Genomic DNA, 22,505 nt, shown 5'->3' on the forward strand with positions numbered 1-22,505 from the left:
AAATCCGGATGTCATGTTTGTGATCTCCTCTTGGCCAAACACATCCGGATGTCATGTTTGTGATGGATTGCAATGAATGCTCACATCACAATTTTTGTACAGGGTATATTGGATGCTAATTATTTGCTGATGCCTGCAGTCACAGATGTGTGTTTATAAAGTATTTTACAATGGCTTTAACAGTTTTCTACTTATCCAGAACTTTACATTTATGTTTTGTTCCTCTTCTCTCCTCCCTTCACTCTTATTACCATTGGCCACCTCATCCTATCAGAATCGCGAAGCCATGGCTCTAAATGTATTATTGACAAAACGGAACGGGGGCAGTGCTGCTACACCGACATTCCAGCACGTTATGTATGATCTCACCATGTGACAGATCATATTTTCAAGTTGAGGATCATGACGAGCTGATCTCGGAGAGAATCTGTTTTGCAGTCTCTCTCTCACTTTGAATGAGAAGGCGGAGCTGAGCTGCTCCGGTGCTCCGTGTGCACGCACTAGTATGTGCGCGCGAGTACACCACTGTCAGAGCTAGGCAGAGACAAGACAGTAGAACACATTTCTGGTATATTTTAGTAAATGACTTTTATAACGATTCTAAATATTCAGAATCAATATGTACCGTTATACATCATGTTACTATATTCAATTTGCAATTATTTTGAGACATTTTAATTAGCCTATATTAACCAAATGGGCTATGAAGGTAAAGTGGTGGCCAGTCATACGTTTTTAAGGCTACAAAGGGCTACGAAACAAGCCATAGTGCTTTCTTGGGTTTAAAATCCTTTTAACACACCTTGTATTGAACTGTATTTCCCTGTGGTTGTCTTTGTTAATAAAGTATTCAATCAATCAATCAATACTTTCACCATGTTATGTAACTTGTAAACCTTACTGTTGTATTGTTGTTGATTATATACTGGTGCTCCTGACTTTTTAAATTGGGACCACCAGTTTTACCAAGTAAAAAAGTTATTTTCGAGCACTGAAAGTGATCAACTTGTTGAGGTTTGGTACACAGCATTGCCCAGATTATTGCATGGGTGAAAGGCTCTCCCTCTCTCTCCTTCTCTCCCCCCATTAATCTCCTCTCTTGCTCTCCTCGTCCTTTCCTCTCTTCATATCTCTCGCTAATCGAGAGCTGGTCGTCACGAAGTGTTGATCAGCTGGTTGGGGTTCGGTACCCAGAATTGCAGGGGCGAAATTGTCTCTCTCCCTCTCATCTTCCCTCTCCTTTCCCCTGTGTCTGTCTCTCTGTCTCTCTGTCTCTCTGTCTCTCTGTCTCTCTGTCTCTCTCTCTCTCTGTCTCTCTCTCTCTGTCTCTCTGTCTCTCTCTCTCTCTCTCTCTCTCTCTCTCTCTCTCTCTCTCTCTCTCTCTTGCTGACGGAGCTCTGGTCTGAAGTCACACACAAAGAAACTGTTGCCTAACAACACTGATTTGTGCTGATGTCTGTAATGTCCATATATATTCGCTGTGATGTCAGGCACGTCCAAATTTGGGCATAATCCGGGGACATAGACACACAGACACACCCACAACTTCAACTTGTATAGTAGATCATTGACCTCTAAGCCCCCCTCAGAATGATTGAGTGATCGGTTTACATATTTTATCTTATAGAATTGAAGAGACTTGTTGTGTGTGCAAGGTGTGTTTCCAGTGTCCCACAGAGGACCAGTAGTACATCTGCATCTAAACTTGCCACAAATATCACATATAGGGCTGACTACTGGGTAGGCTACTTTTGGCCTATTTAATTTGCATACAGTTTGTAGAATTTGCATCAATAGTAATTTTTTTTCAGTTAATGGCCACTAGGGGGGCATGGGGTATGGGGGCTTTCAGGTAGGACAGGGCCAAATGCCTGAAGGTCGCTTTTTTCTAGTTGGAATGTATGACTGTGCCAGCGAAAGCAAGAGACTGCTGCTTGCACGAACGAACGCACGCACGCACGCACGCACGCACGCACGCACGCACGCACGCACGCACGCACGCACGCACGCACGCACGCACGCACGCACGCACACAAACAGATTGGGTTTGTTCGTATCCGTTAAGCTTACTCTACCAGGGAAGGTCAATTGCAAACAAATTGTTCATAATTGTGTTTAGAATGGCTTAATGCACATGTGTGCCTCCAGTACTGTTTGCAAATGATAATGCAACCACTCCTAAAAGCATATATACAGTATATATATATTATACGCATATATTATCACAGTTTCAGTCATAGATGTACTTATTGTATTTGTACACACACACACACACACACACACACACACACACACACACACACACACACACACACACACACACACACACACACACACACACAACAAACAGTATAGAGTCAGTCAACCATTAGCATTTAGAGAGAGTGTTCTAACAGCATAATCTCATGATAAAAGCTACGACGAAGGTTAGGAAGGAGGTAAACTACACAGCTTAAACACTGCATGGTTCAAAGGCTTTTAAAAGCAATCTGGCACAATTGTTCAAGCACATGCTTACATGACATACACACATGCTTACAACACAGACAAAACGCACACAAACACACATTGTGGTTTGGATGCTGGTGAAAGTAAATGTGGCCAGTGCATGTACACATGGACGACACAAACACTGCATACAGACATACAGAGACTGCTTTGTATACCGAACATACACTATATATGCGTACATGCAGAAAACTCAGAAGTTGAAAGATGCAGACTTTAATGACAGCTACAGGGTCAACACACAGTGGAAAAGACAGGATGTCTGCATCTGCATGTGTCTTATGTGTGTGCACACAAGTGTTTTGGCACTTGATGATCAGTAGAGCTTATTTGGGGTATCCGTACCTTCACTATCAACCCTATTCATTCCAATCCCGCCTGGTGTGTCTGATGTATCATTAGTTCGGCAAAAGTATAAATACAGCTGCAATGTAGACGGGAGAGATTTCCCTAGATTGTCTTATTTAACCACTGAAGCCCTAAATACTTTGTCGTACGACAAATAGTGAAAATAGCAGATCTGCAAGCCCACAAGCTTGTAGATCTGCTATTTTCATTATAAAAAGATTGAAAAATTAAAAAAAAAAATCAAAAGCTTGACATAATTTTTTTCAAATTTTCAAAATTTTCAAAATTGGAACGCCAGGGTTAAAGTGGTTAATATGCCGCCTTTTGCCCCGAGCAAATACTCCAGGCACTCAGACTGTCAGTAATGTAATCACATGTACTGAACGCACACACACACACGCACATGCTCATGTGTGCGCGTGCACACACACACACACACACACACACACACACACACACACACACACACACACACACACACACACACACACACGTGCGCGCAAGGCTTCTATACTAACAGTCCATCACTGCTTGCTTGCTCAGTCACTTACCTCTACTTATCCAGAGCTTTACATTTATGTTTAGTTCCTCTTCTCTCCCTTCACTCTTATTGGTTTGTGATTAGTCCTTAGTTTCTTGCCGCTTTCCTCTTCCCCTTTTCATCTCTATCTGTCTGTCCCTCCGTTCTTTCTGTTCTCTCTCTCATTCTGTTGCTGATGATGCCTGTGTGCCGCGCAGAGCCAAATGATCTCTCTCGCTCTCTCTATCTCTATCTCTCTCTCTCTTTCACTCTCTCGCTCTCTCACTCTCTCTCTCTCCCCTTCTCATGCTCTATCCCTCCCTCCCTTGCTGTCCCTCCCCTATCTACCTCTCCATATCTGACCATTCCTCTTCTGTTCGCGCTCTCTCTCTCTCTCTCTCTCTCACACACACACACACACACACACACACACACACACACACGCACACACACACACACACACACACACACACACACACAGCGTGCCCTGATTTTGTGCGTGTGTGTGTTTGTGTGTGTGGGCATGCTTGGTGGAAGACCCAATGAAACTTTGGCAGCATAGAAGTGCTCCTGGGAGCTGAGCCAGGTACAAACAACACACACACAGGCACATACACAGGCACACAAGCACGTGCACTCCCTCACACACACACACACACACACACACACACACACACACACACACACACACACACACACACACACACACACACACACACACACACACACACTTCTATCTCTCACTTTATTTATATCTTTGACTCCCTGTGTAAACATTGGGTTTCATTGCCACATTCACTCTCTTCGACTTCCTCCCCTCAGCAGTTTCTGTCTCTAATTTTTTCTCTCTTTCTCTCTCTCTTTGATTCTGTCCTCTTGTCTTCTTGCCCCACTTACCCTCCTCTCCTCTCCTCTCCTCTCCTCTCCATCTCTCATTCTAGCAGCTGGTTTGCTTGTCTCCTGTGACTTGAGGGCTATTTAGGTATAGTAGCTATACTGTATCTCACTTTCTCAGTCTTCCCCCCTCCATCTCTCTCTTTCTCCTACACTCTTTCCTCTCTCTCATTCATAAGAGCTGAGAGTGGAGGCGCTTCATTTAATATTTATCTTGCAGGTATTGTATGTAGGGACGAGAGAGGAAGAGAGAGAGAGAGAGAGAGAGAGAGAGAGAGAGAGAGAGAGAGAGAGAGAGATGAGACAAATGATAGGAAAATTAGATTAAATGTAATTTGATAACATTTTTTTAATTATGTTTAACTAGGCATGCTTTGTCTTCTGTACACAATTTGACTGTTATGTTTGTTTCATTTACTCAGTAGTGTGTACAGTGTCAAATTGTGTGCGTGTGCGTGTGCGTGTGCGTGTGTGTGTGTGTGTGTGTGTGTGTGTGTGTGTGTGTGTGTGTGTGTGTGTGTGTGTGTGTTATGTATGTAATTATCCACTTTACTTTTCCGTGGCTACTGTACAGTACACAGTATATGAGTGCAAAACGATGTGTGTGTGTGTGTGTGTGTGTGTGTGTGTCTCAGCACTGTCGCTTGATAAAGTGGCCATCTAAATGTCCTGACCCCTCCTGAAAATATCTGGTGATGTATGCACCACTGCAAAGTTGTCCACTCACCTTGTGTCGAGTTTTATTTGACCTCTAGTGAGGCGAACAGTGTGTGCGTGTATTTGCCTCATTACGTCTGTCTGCCTGCATGTGTGTGTGTTGAAGTTACGTAACCAACCCCTGTGCGCTATATCACACACACACACACACACACACACACACACACACACACTCACACCCACACTCACACCACACACACACACACACACACACACACACACACACACACACACACACACACACACACACACACACACACACACACACACACACACACACACACACACACACACACACACACACAATCACATGTGTGTGACACACATACGGCTGAGTTCTGTTTGCTTACTCTAAGCTCTCAGTAATTTGATTTGGAGGGGAGGGTGATGGGGATGAGGGGAGTCGCATATCATGGCTGATGAAGAAGGGGGTGAGAGGAGGAGGAGAAAGAAGGGAGTGAGGATGAAAGAGTGTTACAGTCTGTGAAGGGGGGAAAAGTGAAGAGTAGTGGAGGGGAATTGTATGAATTTGAATGTTTTCCTGTCTTGTTTATTCATCTCGTTCTGTTCCTTTTGATCTGTTGATCTTTTATTAAACCCCCCCATTCTTCCTTTTCACTGTCTACGCGTACGCCTCCCCCTGTCTTTTCTCCTTCCTTCACCTCTTCTCTCTTTCCGTACCTCCATGGCTCCATAGTCTCTTTACAACCTCTGCCTTTATATTTTATTTATTACAGTGACCCCAATGTTGCAGACATACTTATAGGGAGGTATATATATAGGCCTGTGTGTGTGTGTATGTACTGTATATAAATGCAATACACATTTTCATTTATATTCATATGTGTGTCATCTGAGACACAGAAGAGGGCCAGCATGTGTGCGTGCGTGCGTGCGTGCGTGCGTGCGTGCGTGCGTGCGTGCGTGCGTGCGTGCTTATGTGTGTGCGTGCGTGTTTATGTGTGTTTATGTGTGTAGATGTGCTGTTTGTGCTGTTTGAAAAAAAAGTTCTAAAGACAAAAAATAACAGATCAGCACGGCATAATAGCTTTTCCTCTGGGACGGAGGGAGGTGGGGAGGGGAGAGAGAGAGAGAGAGAGTGAGTGAGTGAGAGAGAGAGAGTTTCATATAACAGTATGGAAGACTTCTCTGCTCTGTTTTGTCAGTATTTTCCTGGGATGTCGAATGCTATTGGGAGTCCTGTGTAACAGTAGTCTTTCAGTATAGCTGAATGATTAAAGTTAATTTGTTTGTGCCCGTGGGTCCAACTATTTCCTCTTATTCGAGTGTCTGTCTCTCCTTCCCTCTGTCTATCTGTCCGCATATTGTCATGATTCATGAACCCGGAAAATAGTTAAGTCACAAATGGGAGACCACACATGTAATTAAAGGGGTAAAAAACGTTTTTTAGATAATAACAAAACATACAGAAATCTATTGTGGACTATATTAGTCAGTACTCTGTAGTGAGTGCATTGATGTGTGAAAGTGTACTGGACAGGTGTAAAAAAATAACTAAGACAGAACCAAACACAAAATCTGCTGCCTGGAAGGAGAGAGAGAGAAAGTGACCCTGGCCAGCCTGCTTAAACTACTGTAGGCACCGGGGATCATTGGAGGCAGTTGTGCCTCATTCATTCCCCGGACACACCTCCGGCAAACTGACGCCCTCTTCCTAGGAACAGAAAAGGAACCGAACACACGTAGTAGGGTAGACTGTATAGACAGTATAATATACGCCACTGGATCACTTGCCATAACTCCAGGGCAAGAAATATGTCATAAGTCATATATTAGTACCTGGAGACAAGCATTTTCTGTTAAATCGGTTGACAATTCTGAGAGTTGTGATTTAAATTGTGGAGAGAGTTTCTGCTTCAATTGTGGTCTCTACGTGTGTTTTAGACTTTGATCAAGTCGCTTTCCAGGTTGCTATAGTGAATATGGAACAAACTGTGTGAATGTATGTGTGTGCAAATAAGTGTGGATCTGGAAAGTGGTCTCTAGACCAGATCACCAGTACTGGACAGTTTGTGACAATGCAAGGTTAGTGTGTATATTTATGGCAGAACATACAAAACCAAAGCGAACAAGCCAAGTGGGAGGGGTCATCCTCGTATGCGTTTTTCTGTGCATTCATAAGTCTCATCTGTCAGTGGTTGACAACTACCTGCAATTCAAATAAGGGACGCCCGACCGGGTGTCCTTTATTTCCATGAAAAATAAGGGATGTCCAGAAAAATATAAAATCTCACAGTATGTACGTACTCTTATGTACAGTTTTTGTACATATGACAACCTGTAAGATACGTGTCATTGATTGATTCCCCCAAAAAAGGAACAAAGTGTGTCCCTTATCAGTTCAATAAGGGACACGTCTTTTAGTTTGCAAATATAAGGGACGATTCTGTATTTCAAGGGACGGTTGGCAGCCCTCAGTGGGTCTGTAGGTCGTTCCAGTTATCTGTACGGTCATATGTCCGAACTGTCCAAAAGCCCGGGAAGTGGCCATATGATTGCAGATGAATGGAATGAGATGGGAGGGGGGGGGGGGTAGAGAATGGGCCTTGCTCACATCTGTGCCCTGCTTTTTTTGTTTATAATCTCTTTACCATTGCATAAGACCTAAGCTTAGACGAGCCCTGAGCTCTCTCTCTCTCTGTATCTCTCTCTGTCTATATCTCTACCTCCCTCTCTTATGCTGTCCATTTCTTTGACAGTTTACTAATGTATGTAAGGCACACATAGGGCTGCCCCTTTAACTACTTAACCCCTGAATCCCTAAACCACAAATAAAATAAATTATTTTGAAAATATGTTGTGAGCTTGTAGTTCAGATTAAAAAAAATATACATTCAAAATTGTTTGAATATTTTATTTTATTTTCCCTTATAATGACATGCCCAAAATCGAGATGCCAGGGGGGTAAAGTAGTTCTTCTAGTTAAAGTAAATTATTCAAATAATCTGTCAAATACCCCTCAGTCGACTGAGATTATTTGAGCTTTAGAACAGGACAGGACAGGACAGGACAGGATAGACTCTATTGCCCTAGACACACACAGTATATGCTGTTAAAAATAAAATGACAACATATTACATACATACAGCACATACATACAATTTAGCAGACCTTTGTTTTTCTTTCTTTCAGGCCAGATATCTCTGAGGGTCAGTTAAATTAGCTTTCTGGGGCATCTTCTTTAATGCATCAGTGATGTCGAAACAAGAGGTGTCACCAACCTCTTCTTTATTATACCAGGGTTCAGTGCGTCTGAACTTTAATGTTAGGTGCTTTGCTAAAAGGATGGTGCCAGCATCCTCGGTTGGCACTGTAGCAGTACTTCTACAGTATAAAGGCTTGCTAGTAATATATCCTTTGCCCTTCCTTGTTCATTTGCCTCAAACGCTAAACATTTCCAAACGGCGCTTCTGCTGTTTTCTTTTTCAATCAAAACTGGTCGCGGAGGCTCTTGCCATATTTATAAGCTCAACACCGTGACAATACCCGCTAACTGTTTTCTATTGAAGTGAAGGAGATGACAAGAGTGGAACACTGTGTGTGGGAGGAGGCGGGGCTGCCTGGCAGCGGTTTATGTGTGTGTAAGCATGTGTGTGTGTATAGCGCATAGTATGTATGTCACTTTAGACATCAATATATACAACAAATGGTCAAATCATCATATTGACCTGCCGAATCCGATTCGGGCACAGCTCTGAAGCAACTGTATGTTTGTCTGTTTGTCTTATAGCTGCATGTGTCAGACTATTGTATGCATGCGGCAATCACTTATTCATCTAGTTGAGCTATTGACCATGTGTGTGTGTGTGTTTTGGAAGGTTTATAAAGAGAGAGAGAGTGGAGACCAATTACAGTGTAGTAAGGCCAGGGTGTGTGTGTGTGTGTGTGTGTGTGTGTGTGTGTGTGTGTGTGTGTGTGTGTGTGTGTGTGTGTGTGTGTGTGTGTGTGTGTGTGTGTGTGTGTGTGTGTGTGTGTGTGTGTGTGTGTGTGTGTGTGTGTGTGTGTGTGTGTGTGTGTGTTTGACTGTTTTTAATCCTATTACTGATGAACCATCACCATAGGGAAAGAAACCGGAACAGAGGGGCAGAGGGAGAGATAGAAAATGAAGTAACATTTTCATGTCTTTTTGTAATACCCAATACCTCTCTCTCTCTTTTTATCTCTCTCTCTCTCTCTGTTTGTCAGCTGTCATCAGCACAGAAACCAGCACTTGAAGTGTACAGTATTCTCTGTGTGTGTGTGTGTGTGTGTGTGTGTGTGTGTGTGTGTGTGTGTGTGTGTGTGTGTGTGTGTGTGTGTGTGTGTGTGTGTGTGTGTGTGTGCGTGTGTGCGTGTGTGTGTGTTCTCTTCTCACAGAGGAAACGAGTGAAGATTGTTAAAGCCTCACCCTTCAGGCAACTCCAGGCTCACTGAAAACACAGGAGACCTGCTTACAGCCACAGAATACCAATAATATGAGTGTTAGAGACAGTGCGAAAGAATGTGACTGTTTTCATTCCTTTGGGAACTATATTAGTGAATGTATATCATGTGACTATATAAAAAGAGTGTGTGTGTAAGGCAAATGACCTTACACACACACACACACACACACACACACACACACACACACACACACACACACATTATGTGTATTATCACATTCCAACAAACAAGGCAACTCAAAGTACTATTTACACAACATTAAGAGCATTATTAAGACTGAAACACCTTTTAAAAAGAACAGTCGGATTCAATTAAAAATAGATATCAAAAAGTTTAAAGAATAGAACATTTGAATAAGTTTAAATAAATAAGAAAAGGAAATGACTGTGCAGCACAAGAATCAAAAACCTGAGTAAATGTCTCTGTAGTTTTTTTATTTTATTTTTGGGGGCATTTTCTGAGCCTTTATTTGATAGGTACTGTGTACAGTAGAGAAACACACAGAGAAAGTAGGGGAGTGACAAGCAGCAAATTGTCCGAACGGCCCTGAATCAAACCGAGAATGACTGTCAGGCTTTAGAGCCCATGTGGCATGCGTCCTAAACATTGGGCTATCAGGTCACCCCCCGAGGTGTAGCAGACCTGCAGCTTTCTGGGAGTTAGTTCCAAATATATGGTGCAAAAAAAAAAAAAAATGCTGGTTTTAGGTTTTGAGGACATGAAGGTGGCCGTGTGTGTTTGTCCGATGACCTAAAGTGGTCTGGTTGGTTCATGATGGATCTCTCAAATCGGAAATGTATTTTGGCCCTAAACGAAGTATTTTGAAATCAATTATTGTTTACTTCTGGGAACTGGAGTAGTATACTTAATTTCTTTGTATTAGTAAGGATTTGATCAGGAGTTTTCTGTATCAACTGCAGCTGTCTGATTTGTAGGGAGACCTTGGTTTGCTGAGTGGGAGACTGGGGTTCGATCCCAGCTCGGGTCTAAATCAATGCACATGCACAAGGTTTTCAAAATCCTGCTGAAACACAAGTCATTTAAGAGCATTCTTTTAGGTGATAGTAGGCTGACTTTGTAATTGTCTTAATGTGGCATTTGAAGTTCAGGTCTGAGTCCATGACGACTACACCCAGATTTGATATAGGCTTGGGTTGTGGTTTTTAATATTACCAATTGAATCTGAGCATTAACTTTTAATAGTTCTTCCTTGGCTCCAAAAAAACTATTAATTCAGTATTGTCTTTGTTTAATTGAAGAAATATGGCACATCCAGGATTTGTTCAATGCATTTACTCAGTGCCTGCATCAGACTATTGGTTATGTAAATTTGTGCTGACAGACTCAACAAAGTACTTTGAACAGGGCTTTAATGTGGAATTTACAGTTCACCATTTATAGTCAATTATTCAGAGAATTAATACAAGACAGGGAATCACAGGTGATCACTTAACAGTCAAATTAATTCAGAGAATGAAATTCTAAACTGCGATCAAAGATGACTGCTATCAATCAAAGTCCAAGAATATAAATATAAACAGAAAGGCTGCAAAATACAAACTGGCATGCAAAACAGAAACAAAGCCCAGACAGATCAGCAATGGTAGTTGTAATTTAGAATAAGCAAATGTGTCAGTCGGTTAAACGGACAGACGGAACACAAAGTAACACATGACACAATCTGGCAGGGAACAAACTGAAATGCAGGGTTTAAATGGCAGTGAGTGTGATTAGCATAATGGTGTGAATGTGTGATGGTCCTCTCTGATTGGTTGGATGGAATAAGATAATTAGTTGGTGTGATGACTGTAATGATAGGAGATTGATAGCTATGCGGGGCCAAGACACACATGGAAGGAGAAAAAGACGAAACTCGTGTGCAACCACTCGCTTCCACCTCCTGACAGATAGACAAGAAAAACAAAACACACTGGTTTTCCATAATCTGAGCCAGTGAATTTACGTACATTTATGCAGTATTGAACAGAAGAGGCCCCAGAATGCAGCTGCATGGCAAAATCCACAATCATGTTTCTCTGCTTATGTGTAATTACCTACAGTATAGACACAATGTAGTCCCTCCCCTTTAACTGTGATTTAGACTAATTTAGTACTGTGCCAGAAAGTACGTCCCTCCCTGTTTTCCCAGTCAGTCTAGTAATATGTTGTGGGTGACCATGCCGAAAGCAGCACTGAGATCCAGTTACACTGAAATTCTGCCACTGTCTGTTTTTTAAGTGGATATCATTGAACAAGCATTTTCAATGTTGTAGTGTGGTCAAAATCCTGACTGGAAGAGATGCAAGCCAGTGTTTTAGAGCCAAGAAGTTTTTCAGTTGTTGAAAGACAGCTTTTTCAATGATTTTTGATATGGCCTATAATTGTTCATTAGTGAGATGTCTCTAGACTATTCTTTTGTAAGAGTGGCTTGATGACGGCAATTTTCAGGGTCTGTGGGAAGAAAACGAGAGCGATGAGACGTGTTGACAATTTGTATATCAAGGTAGCAGGAGAAGGATTTCAGATGTTGTATAATGTCCTTCAAGTTTTTATGATTGATCGGATGAAATTTTAATGAATTTTAAGTTGACACACATATCCTGTACCCGATATGGAGGCACTGACTGCTTGTCTATATTCAGAATTCTGTCATTGAAGACCCTGGTGGATATAGAAGTTCAGAGGATGTGTCAGATCTGGCTGAGGGGGTGGAGGACACAAAGGGGGGTTTAGGGGAGAGAAAATGGGAGTATGGCAAATTTGGGGTCAATTTGGTTCCAGCAGTGACCAACTCACTATGTGTGCATGCATACGCATGCATGCATGCACGCACACATCTCCACCGGGGTCAGTCAAATACTGTGATGTCAGTCATCCTTCATCTTCAATTAGCCATTCATCACTGCTCTATCTCTTCATCCCTCCTTCTCTGTCATCTGTCCTTCCTTTACGCCCGAGGGGAAGGTGAGAGAGAGACAACAAAAGGGAGAGATAAATGGAAAGAGAGACAGAAAAAAGAGCAAAGAAAGAAAGAAAGAAAGAAAGAAAGAAAGAAAGAAAGAAAGAAAACATGATTGGAGAAAGGTTTGCTGAGAGGAACGTGCAATAATTTGACATTCGCACAAGAAATGAGATTTCTTAGAGAAGAGGTACTTCTGAAAATGTCAGGAAGCGACAGACATGGGTGAGAAATAATGGATACCAGAGAGGAACCAGCTGAAGAACACGCAAGTAGGAAAGGATAGAGGGGAGAAGAGCCATAATTGAGATCTGATGAATGGGACAGTGCCAGTTTGAAGAGCGTCCTTGCTGTATGATGTGAAATATCGACCGTCTATCAGCTCCAGTCACCTCAGCAAAGCACTCCCCCGACAATGGCTTGGTGTGTCATGCTTACAAATCATAACCTGCATCTATCCTCTGTCCTTCTGTTCTGTTCTGTTCTGTTCTGTTCTGTTCTGTTCTCTTCTCTTCTCTTCTCTTCTCTTCTCTTCTCTTCTCTTCTCTTCTCTTCTCTTCTCTTCTCTTCTCTTCTCTTCTCTTCTCTTCTCTTCTCTTCTCTTCTCTTCTCTTCTCTTCCGTATGTTCTTCTGCCTAGTTGCTGCATTGGGTTACATTCTTCGCTGTCTTGCTGTTTGAATTTTATGTACCGCTCAGCCACAGCCAAATTAAAGTTCCAACGCAGAGTGGTACAGTGAGTACATGGTGGCATAAGTCAGCATGTACAACTGGGTAGTTTATTCTGCAGTGTTTCTGAATAAGAGCTATAAATGGCTAAGAGCAGCAGATAAATTGTCTCTGTCACTCTACCTCTGTCTGGGTCTGGGTCTGTCTCTGTACCACTGTATATTTCTCCCTCTGTGTCTATCTCTCCCTCTGTCTGTGTCTCTCTCCAGCTTTTGCGTTTCTCTGTCTGTCTGTCTGTGCCTGTCTCTCCCTCTGTTTGTGTCTTTCTACAGTACATCTGTCTGCGGTCTTTACAGTACCTCCCCCTAACTGTGTCTGTCTCTCTCCATCTGTCAGTCGAGAGATAGACAGCTACCTTTTTCTATCTGTGTGTCCCGACCCTTCCTGTCTCTATCTGTCCCTCCATGTCTGTCTCTCTCTCCATCTGACAGTCTTTCTCTCTGTGTCATTCCAGTCCAGAGTTGTGGCCTGTATGACAGCAATCCTCAGTCAGATGGATGACCGTCACTATTCATTATACATAGAGACCTTCACCAGCAGCGCCGACCTGGTGGTAAGAATACGCACGCACGCACGCACGCACACACACACACACACACACACACACACACACACACACACACACACACACACACGTGCACACACACACACACACACACCCTCCAGAACAATCTGTTCAAGCATGACACAGATCCTGATATTGCAAACCCCCATAAGCAGAGCCTAAAGACACACAATTATTACATCAAAATGATCATACAGTATGCATACTGTATGAATCCCTTGAAAACAAATAATAATAATAAAATAATACATCCACAGACCTTTAAAAATATTTGTGTAATAAAAGAACCCCCCCCCCAAAAAAAAAACTGGATTGTGAAATAATAATTTCATTAATTTTGTCAGCCCGACAGAACTCCAGAATGATTGTTTTGTTTACCTCTGTAAGCTTACAGACACTATTATTCACGTGTGCTTCTGTTTTCCTTGGGCACGGTACTTTTTTCCCACTAAAAACATTCTTGGAGGCAGCCATTGCATTACAATTTTGCAAACTGCATTATTACTGCCTTATAGGGAAATAACTAACCTTATGCAACAGAGGTGTTGTAACTGCAACATCTAGTGGCTGAATCTTGTCTACTGCACCTTTAAATAGACTGCATGGTTGAACCATTACGATGGTGGTGGGGATATGCGATAAGAACGAAAAGAAGCATGGGACAGGCTAGACTTCCGCATCTGCCTGATACATATAAATCACGTAGTAAAAGTAAAACATATTTTTTCACATTTGACTACAATAACAAATTCTCAAACACATCAAACATTGTAACACAAGCTAATGTGTTTTTTTCATTGCAGGACTTCCTGATTGAAACCTTCCTGATGTTCAAAGATCTGATAGGGACTAGAGGGACAGTCTATCCATCCGACTGGATGGCTATGATCATGGTGCAGAATAGGTACTGTACTGGATCCGCACGCATGCACGCATGCACGTACACAAACACACACACAACGATAGACAGGTTCACTCTGCTTTCTTTCTCCATCTCCCCATTACACGATTGTGCTCTCTCTCTCTCTCTCTCGCTCTCTCTCTCTCTCTCTCTTGCACACGCACACACACATACGCACGCACGCATGGATGCACGCACGCACGCACGCACGCACGCACACACACACACACGCACACGCACACACACACACACACACACACACACACACACACACACACACACACACACACACACACACACACACACACACAGTCTCTCCATACTATTCCCTTTCCCTCCCTCTGTCTGTCAGACAACCCATGGAATAGTGCATATTATATTCACACTGTATGAGTGCGTTGCATCACAAATGCACCCTATCAACAGCCACAGCCGCACGGGCCTGACGATTTCCTACGAAAATAGCCGTTCCCCGTGGACCAATTATTGACACCGGCAACATAAACACGCAGATATTTTGACAGGGGTGTCTTTGCTCGTACTTCTGAACGAGCCAATCCACTGACAGACAATAATATTTCTGCGGGGTCTGCCAGCCGCAGATAATGGTCCAGGCCTGAAGATAATTGCTAGACAATCCGTCCTTGAACTCAATGTTTGTCAGAAAGATTTCAAAACATTGCATAACAACTCATCACTTTCAAGCCAGATTGAAGTGGAAGTGCTCATGCCCCCTGACATGAGATAAATTCAGAGCACTGTATCTTTCGTCTTCCTGCATGTACAAAATGAACCCTGACAGGAAATCCACATTGGCCATATTCAGTAGAAGTACTCCGATTCTTTTACAGTAGCAACACCAAAATTTAGAAATAATCTGTTTGTAAAAGTCCTGTATTCAACATTTTACTTGAATAAAAGTACAAAATAAAGTACACATGATATACTTACAGTACCAAAGTAAAAGTACCCATCATGAATGGAGCATTTCACACATATTGTAAATCTGTTGATTTTTTCAAAAATAGCTGATCTACAATCTCACAACGCATTGCAATGCGACGTGTTGTGAGCTTGTAGATCTGCTATTTTTGAATAACTGAAGTATAAAATAGGCCTTAATTTATGAATTGACTGTATGTTCTGTAATAAAAATAAAAACCTGCAAAATAACTAAGTAGTAACTAAAATTGGGCGACAATTATTTTGGTGGAGCAACAAAGTATCAAAAGAAGCATAAAAAAATCTGAAATACTCAAGTAAGGTAAAAGTACCTCAAAACTGTAGTTAAGTACAGCACTCAAGTAAATGTACTTAGTTACTTTCCACCACTGGCCATATTCATTCACATTCATTGACAATTCATTCACAATGCGTGTGAAGTTTTATTAACTTTGTTTGAGGTTGAAATTGAAATTCCTGCATGGCCCAGAGAGATATGTATTAGATGCCCGTTGTGCCCTCAATAGGACCACTGATAATTGTACATGTATATATACATGTATATATATATGTACAGAAGCACTGTGCGTTGACACCACTTGCCAGCCATTTAGCTTGTAGTTTTCTTTCTGTGAGACAACACTCCAAAGCAAGTCAAACAAACTACACACCGGAAAACCAGCACCCTGCCGACGCTGTCTACAGCCCCGCAAGATAATATGGGAAATGGATGCGTCTGACAGTGACTGATCGACTTGTGTTTTGGCTGCGTTGACTACGATTACGGCTCTTGTGTCGCAGACGCGTGCCCATATCTTTAGCCTACAGTCACACGCGCGCTTCAGACATGTCAAACGCGGCAGCAGCCGATATGTTAAAATTGGCTAATGGTGGGCGGCAGACAGGCCCGTGGATTACCGCCCGTCACTATGACTCAGACAATCACATAACCATATATAGAGTTCACTATGACTCAGACAATCACATAACCATATATAGAGTTCACTATGACTCAGACATAATGCATAGAGTTCCCACAGCAGCTACACCCAAATATGGCAAGTGTCATGCAGACTGTGATAGCATGACATCAGACCCCAACAAACTGTGCTGTTGACTGCTGTCTGTGCTTGCACATCGGCACACCCATGGCTCTGGGAACACCTAAATCTAACACACCCATTATTATTTCATTATCTGCAGCTGTTTTTATTATGCTTACCATAGCCTGCCATGTTTTCAATCTTATCTAGTCTTTAAACTGAACTGGAAAACAAACTGCTGATTTGTGGAATTGCCATGTGAACTATTTCAATCCATTTCATTTCATTCAGTGCTACTTTGCGTGTGTGTGTGTCTGTGTGTGTGTGTGTGTGTGTGTGTGTGCGTGTGTGTGTGTGTGTGTGTGCGTGTGCGTGTGCACGCGTATTTGTTCAATAGAGTGTTCCTGAGAGCCATCAACACCTATGCTGGCACTATGAACCGCAAGTTCCTCAATAACGATGATTTTGAAGTGCAGGTCAGTACTGTGTGTGTGTGTGTGTGTGTGTGTGTGTGTGTGTGTGTGTGTGTGTGTGTGTGTGTGTGTGTGTGTGTGTGTGTGTGTGTGTGTGTGTGTGTGTGTGTGTGTGTGTGTGTGTGTGTGTGTGTGTGTACATACTGTACTGAACTAAAGTCTCATACTCACATCACCTGAATATTCACTGTATTGACATTGGCATTGCTCATCTCTTTCTCTCTCTCTTTCTCTCTCTCTCTCTGTCTAGTTGTGGAATAACTACTTCCACTTGGCGGTGGCGTTTATTACCCAGGAGTCTTTGCAGCTTCAGCATTTCTCGCCAGCCAAGAGGAACAAGATCCTAGCCAAGTAAGAGTGGACAACCGTATAATTCTTCTGCATTGCCTTCTTTCTCTCTCTCTCTCTCTCTCTCTCTCTCTCTCTCTCTCTCTCTCTCTCTCTCTCTCTCTCTCTCTCTCTCTCTCTTCCCTGCTCTCTTTCTAATGTATTGTGGCATTAACAACATCGTAGTTTACTCTTACTGCCTTTTAAAACCAAAGTGGTGTCACTGGTTTCAGCATATGAACAATCATTCATTTGACTTCATTCTGTGGTGGATTATTTCAGCAGTATTTCCTCTCATTGGGGCGTTTAGGTTAAGACGTTCAGATTAGTAGTATCGATTGCTACTGTACACCAGCCTCATAAACCAAAGAGCATCTCTTTTTCATTCTTAATGTACTCTCTCTCTCTCTCTCTCTCTCTCTCTCTCTCTCTCTCTCTCTCTCTCTCTCGCCCTCTGTCAGGTATGGTGATATGAGGAGACTCATCGGTTTTGCCATACGAGACATTTGGTACAAACTAGGTAAGTAAAAAACCTAAATCTACCTGTCCTGTAAGGATAACTATGGATGACTACTTCCAGCCACTGATTATTTTCCCCCTCAATTCCAAATGATGTCAGAATTCTGTTCTATTACTTGCAATTCCAATATTATATCTCAGAACTGAGTTTTTTTCAATTCTGAGATTATATCTCAGATTTGTATCTCACATTTATTTATAATAGCAGGGTTCAATGTATCACATTGTGGCACACGATTGCCTATTTTCCCTAATAGGGCAGATACTATAGGGCTTAAGCTTTAAGTGGTTAAGAACCCCCCCCCCACGGCCCTGTCTTCATTTGCAAATTGAACACTGGATACTAGTGCAGTGCCTTATGTGGCGTGCTAGGAATACACCCGCCACATGTGAAGTCAATCAGATAAGCAGTTCTACAGTATGCGGAGACAGACAAAATGCACATACAGTACATTCCTTCCTTCCTTTCCTTGATTTATAAAGTATAAAGTTGGAATTGTGAGACGGAAACTCACAATTCAGACACTTTTTTTGTATTAACCACTTGATCCCTAGCATCCCTATTCTGGGGCTAACATTCATTCAAAATAGGAGATCTACAAGTGATTTGAGCTTTTTCAATCTATACTAACGTGTGTTAGAGTGAAAACAGGAGGAACTAAGAAGAGGGTTTAAGTGGTGGTCAAAATGGACTTCCATAAATAACTGGGTTCAGTTTCCTTGTAATGTGTTTGTGTGTACCTGTGTGTGTGTGTGTGTGTGTGTGTGTGTGTGTGTGTGTGTTGTAGGCAGTCACAAGATCTGTTTCATCCCTGGAATGGTTGGACCCATTCTGGAGATGACACTGATACCAGAAGAGGAGCTGAGAAGAGCCACCATTCCTATGTTCTTTGACATGATTCTCTGCGAACACATGCACTCAGGAAACTTCCAAAAGGTCAGCACACACTAACGCACGCACTCACGCACGCACAAAACACAGAACACAGAACACAGAAAGGAATGCACATAAGTCACACACACACACACACACACACACACACACACACACACACACACACACACACACACACACACACACACACACACACACACACACTCACTCACTCACTCACACACACACACACACACACACACACACACACACACACACACACACACACACACACACACACACACACACACACACACACACACACACACACACACACACACACACACACACACACACACACACACAGAGACACATTCTCTAACAAACATGGTTGCAAATCCATTACCTGTGACAACGCACATTAAATTAAAACATCTGCCTTGATTAAATTTGTGTGATTGATACCCCCCCCCCCCACCCCACCCCACTCCACCCAACCATCCTCTCTGTCTCTCTCTTACACACACACACACACACACACACACACACACACACACACACACACACACACACACACACACACACACACACACACACACACACACACACACCTCTTTCTCTCCCTTCCTGTCTGTGTGTCTTTGTGCAGTTTGAGGATGAGATCATTCTGAAGCTGGACCATGAGGTGGAAGGAGGAGAAGGGGATGAGAGATACATGCAGCTGCTGGAAACCATGTAGGTCCTGATCACAACACCTGCTACACACAGCAGCCAACAACAACAGTGCTTAGAATGTGCTGCAGTGCATTCACAGGCTGCAGAATGCCATCAGATTATTTTCTTTTTTTTCATAGTGTGCTTTTCGTAAAGGATGTTTACCCCGTTCAATCCGGGGAACGCATCTCGTGTCTTTGGCTATTCAAAAATAGCAGATATACAAGCTCATAGTGCGGCACCGAGTGCAGCACTATGAGCTTGTATATCTGCAAAAAAAAATGTTATCTTGATTTTTGCAAATCTTTAGATACATATATTTTTAAAGCGAACATTTGTAAAATACTTTGTTCCAGGGACCCCCCCAGAAACAATGAATTGACACAAAATGTTTGCTTTAAAAATATATATATTCAAAGATTTGCACACATTTTAAAGATTTTTCAAAGATAGCAGATCTACAAGCTCATAGCGCGCCACGCTATGAGCTTGTATATCTGCTATTTTTGAATAGCCAAAGAATTCTAAAATGACAGAGATGCGTCCCCGGACTGAATGGGTTAAAAAAATTATAAGATGTATTTAATTGCAAGTTAGTAGGACAGTACTTAACCACTTAAGTCATACAGTATATAAGTTGCTGTATGACAAATAGACACAAAAATAATAATTGAAAATTTGACCAAAATAGGCACAGCAGGGTTAATGTGTTTAAACTCAAAGGGGTGCTATTGTTCTTGGTGACATGTTGACGTTCCTCTGCCAGCCTGCTGGACTGTGCTGCTGAGCAGCCCCAGCTGAGGTCAGAGGTGGAGCACTTTGTTGCCCTGGTGAAGGGGCTCCTCGAGCGTCTCCTTGACTACCGCGCCGTGATGAGCGACGATAGCCGCAACAACCGCATGTGCTGCACCGTCAATCTCCTGGTAAGTCTCCTCGCCCCTCTCCAAGAAAATATATACTCTGACCGGCTCACAGAGTCTCACGCTGCCCAGCCTCCCGCAGATACGTGGCTTAATAACTTGAATTAACACTGGGGATTTTGCTGTGTGGTAAGTCCCAGCTTCTGTAAGCCGGCGGGTGGGCTCACAGAAGTATGTATCTTCAGTCTCCTTGATCTTCCCAGAGTTATGGGTCTTGATAAGCTGTGCTATTGCACCAATTCCTACATAGTTAGACCACATTGCAAAATCCTAATTTAAACTACTCAGGACTTTGCTATACACGACTGGACTCAAATGAACTGCCAAAATTGAGTAAATATATAGGCATAGATCACATAAAATAATTGTGCTCGTAGGCTGTTGGGTTGAAGCAATCCATCAGAGAAGCCATCTGGTTGCCTTGTTAGATTCTACAAGTAGCCCATCTTAAGCTGGAGGCATGCAATTGTTACAGTATGTTGTTGGTGACGGGGGTGAATGATGTGTTTCAAGGTCTTCCATATCGTCGCTGTTAGGCAGAAGCCTTGTATCTTTTTATGTTGCTCTTAAATTGGTAGCTGTCTTTATGACGGTCTGTCTGTCTGTCTGTCTGTCTGTCTGACCGACCGACCGACCGCTAACCTAGAATCCCTCAAATGTTGTATACTTATTGAAATATTTGGCTTTTACTTTGTTATACTACATTGGATGCAACAGGTAACAGTTTCAGAAATATAAGGTTTCCACCCAACAGCGACGATATGTGTTGGACATGGCATGCTGCGCTCTAGGCTAACGGCTGTAACTGCAAAGGGCTTCTTTTCTTTAGCACTAAAGTAGAGATTTTTCTTTTCCATCTTTTTTTTAATACTCACCTGTAGTTGTACTGTCAAACTTCAGAGAGTTGAGGTGCTGATCTTAAGTGCTGAAGGAATAAAACCCCTTCAATCACTTTCCTCATTGATCGGTCTGGAGCACAGAGGCCCCAGGCAATAATCCCACCCACACTGACTGAACAGAGAGGTTGATTGAGACCCTGATCTCAGGTCAGGCCCTCGGATCATGGATCACTTTTCCTACATGTGCTTTTTGTTTTTACGACGTGGCTTCGTAGGAGGCTATAGCTTTCTAGAACATGGTCTATCTGTGTGTCTGTCCGGGGCTTATCTTGCAAACCACTGGATGGATCAGCACCACATTTCTTTTTAACATATTGTGAAAATGGGAGTCAGATTGGGTTCATATTTTATTCCATGCGTTTTGCTGTTTGCTATACAGTAGGTTTCATCAGCCACTGCCAGTCCCATAATCTGTCTTCAGTACAGTCTCCTTGCCAAAGTTAATTCCATGCTAGTCTTAGTTTAGCTGTAACAGACTGCACCAAGTCATCTCCACTGTCCCACCTTCCTTCAACTTCTGTCTTCTACTTTTCATTGTTTGGAATGTCAGTTAATATTAATTATTGCATGTGGGTTTTTCTGCTCAGCCTGTGATAGTTAAGTCAAGTAAGAGTCAGGAGAGAGTGGGGCTTGAGAGGGGGAGATATAGACACACACAGGTGCACAGCAACAACAACAATAATAACAATGACAGCTATAGTAACAGTCCCCCGGCGGTCTAAACCTATAGCAGCATAACTAATGGCTAGTCCCAGGTGAGTCTGAGTCAGCCTTAACTACACTCTTTATCAAAAAGGAAAGTTATAAGCCTATACTCTTACTTTAAACTATACTATACACTTTCTGGACCAAAACCTGGGAGAAGTTTGCACAGGAAATTAGTCTTTTTAGATGTTTAGATATTATATTGGGGTGTTTGGTACAGTCATTGACAATTACAAATGAGGCACATACACCATCATTTTTGTGAGAACTGGTAACAGAAACAACAAAGGACAAGATAAGGTTGCAATCATTAATAATAGAGAATAAAATCCAAGAAAAAACAAAGGATATTTTCTAACAATGGGACATACAGCCTACACTGTCTTTGAAACGGATGCTGATAGCGCTGCAGCCATCAACAAGAAGCAAAGAAAGAAACGGTTAAACTACAGATTACACAGTAAGTGTAATTACTGTAAGTGGTGGGTTATTACATACTCTCT

At 42.4% G+C, this 22,505-nt stretch overlaps 1 protein-coding gene across 1 annotated transcript in view; it reads left to right on the forward strand.

Moving 5' to 3' along the window:
- dock2 (dedicator of cytokinesis 2) overlaps positions 1 to 22,505 on the forward strand; it is a 133,006-nt gene that overhangs the window by 91,981 nt on the left and 18,520 nt on the right. Inside the window, exons 27-34 of the mRNA XM_080416413.1 lie at positions 13,575 to 13,673; positions 14,489 to 14,589; positions 16,969 to 17,047; positions 17,295 to 17,395; positions 17,833 to 17,891; positions 18,679 to 18,827; positions 19,414 to 19,499; positions 20,245 to 20,401. Coding sequence (XP_080272539.1) covers positions 13,575 to 13,673; positions 14,489 to 14,589; positions 16,969 to 17,047; positions 17,295 to 17,395; positions 17,833 to 17,891; positions 18,679 to 18,827; positions 19,414 to 19,499; positions 20,245 to 20,401 — 831 coding nt within the window. The remainder of the gene's footprint in view (positions 1 to 13,574; positions 13,674 to 14,488; positions 14,590 to 16,968; positions 17,048 to 17,294; positions 17,396 to 17,832; positions 17,892 to 18,678; positions 18,828 to 19,413; positions 19,500 to 20,244; positions 20,402 to 22,505) is intronic.

The sequence above is a fragment of the Gymnoscopelus braueri genome (genome assembly GCF_963280865.1).
Source record: "Gymnoscopelus braueri genome assembly, chromosome: 20".
In the NCBI taxonomy this organism is placed as follows: Eukaryota; Metazoa; Chordata; class Actinopteri; order Myctophiformes; family Myctophidae; genus Gymnoscopelus; species Gymnoscopelus braueri.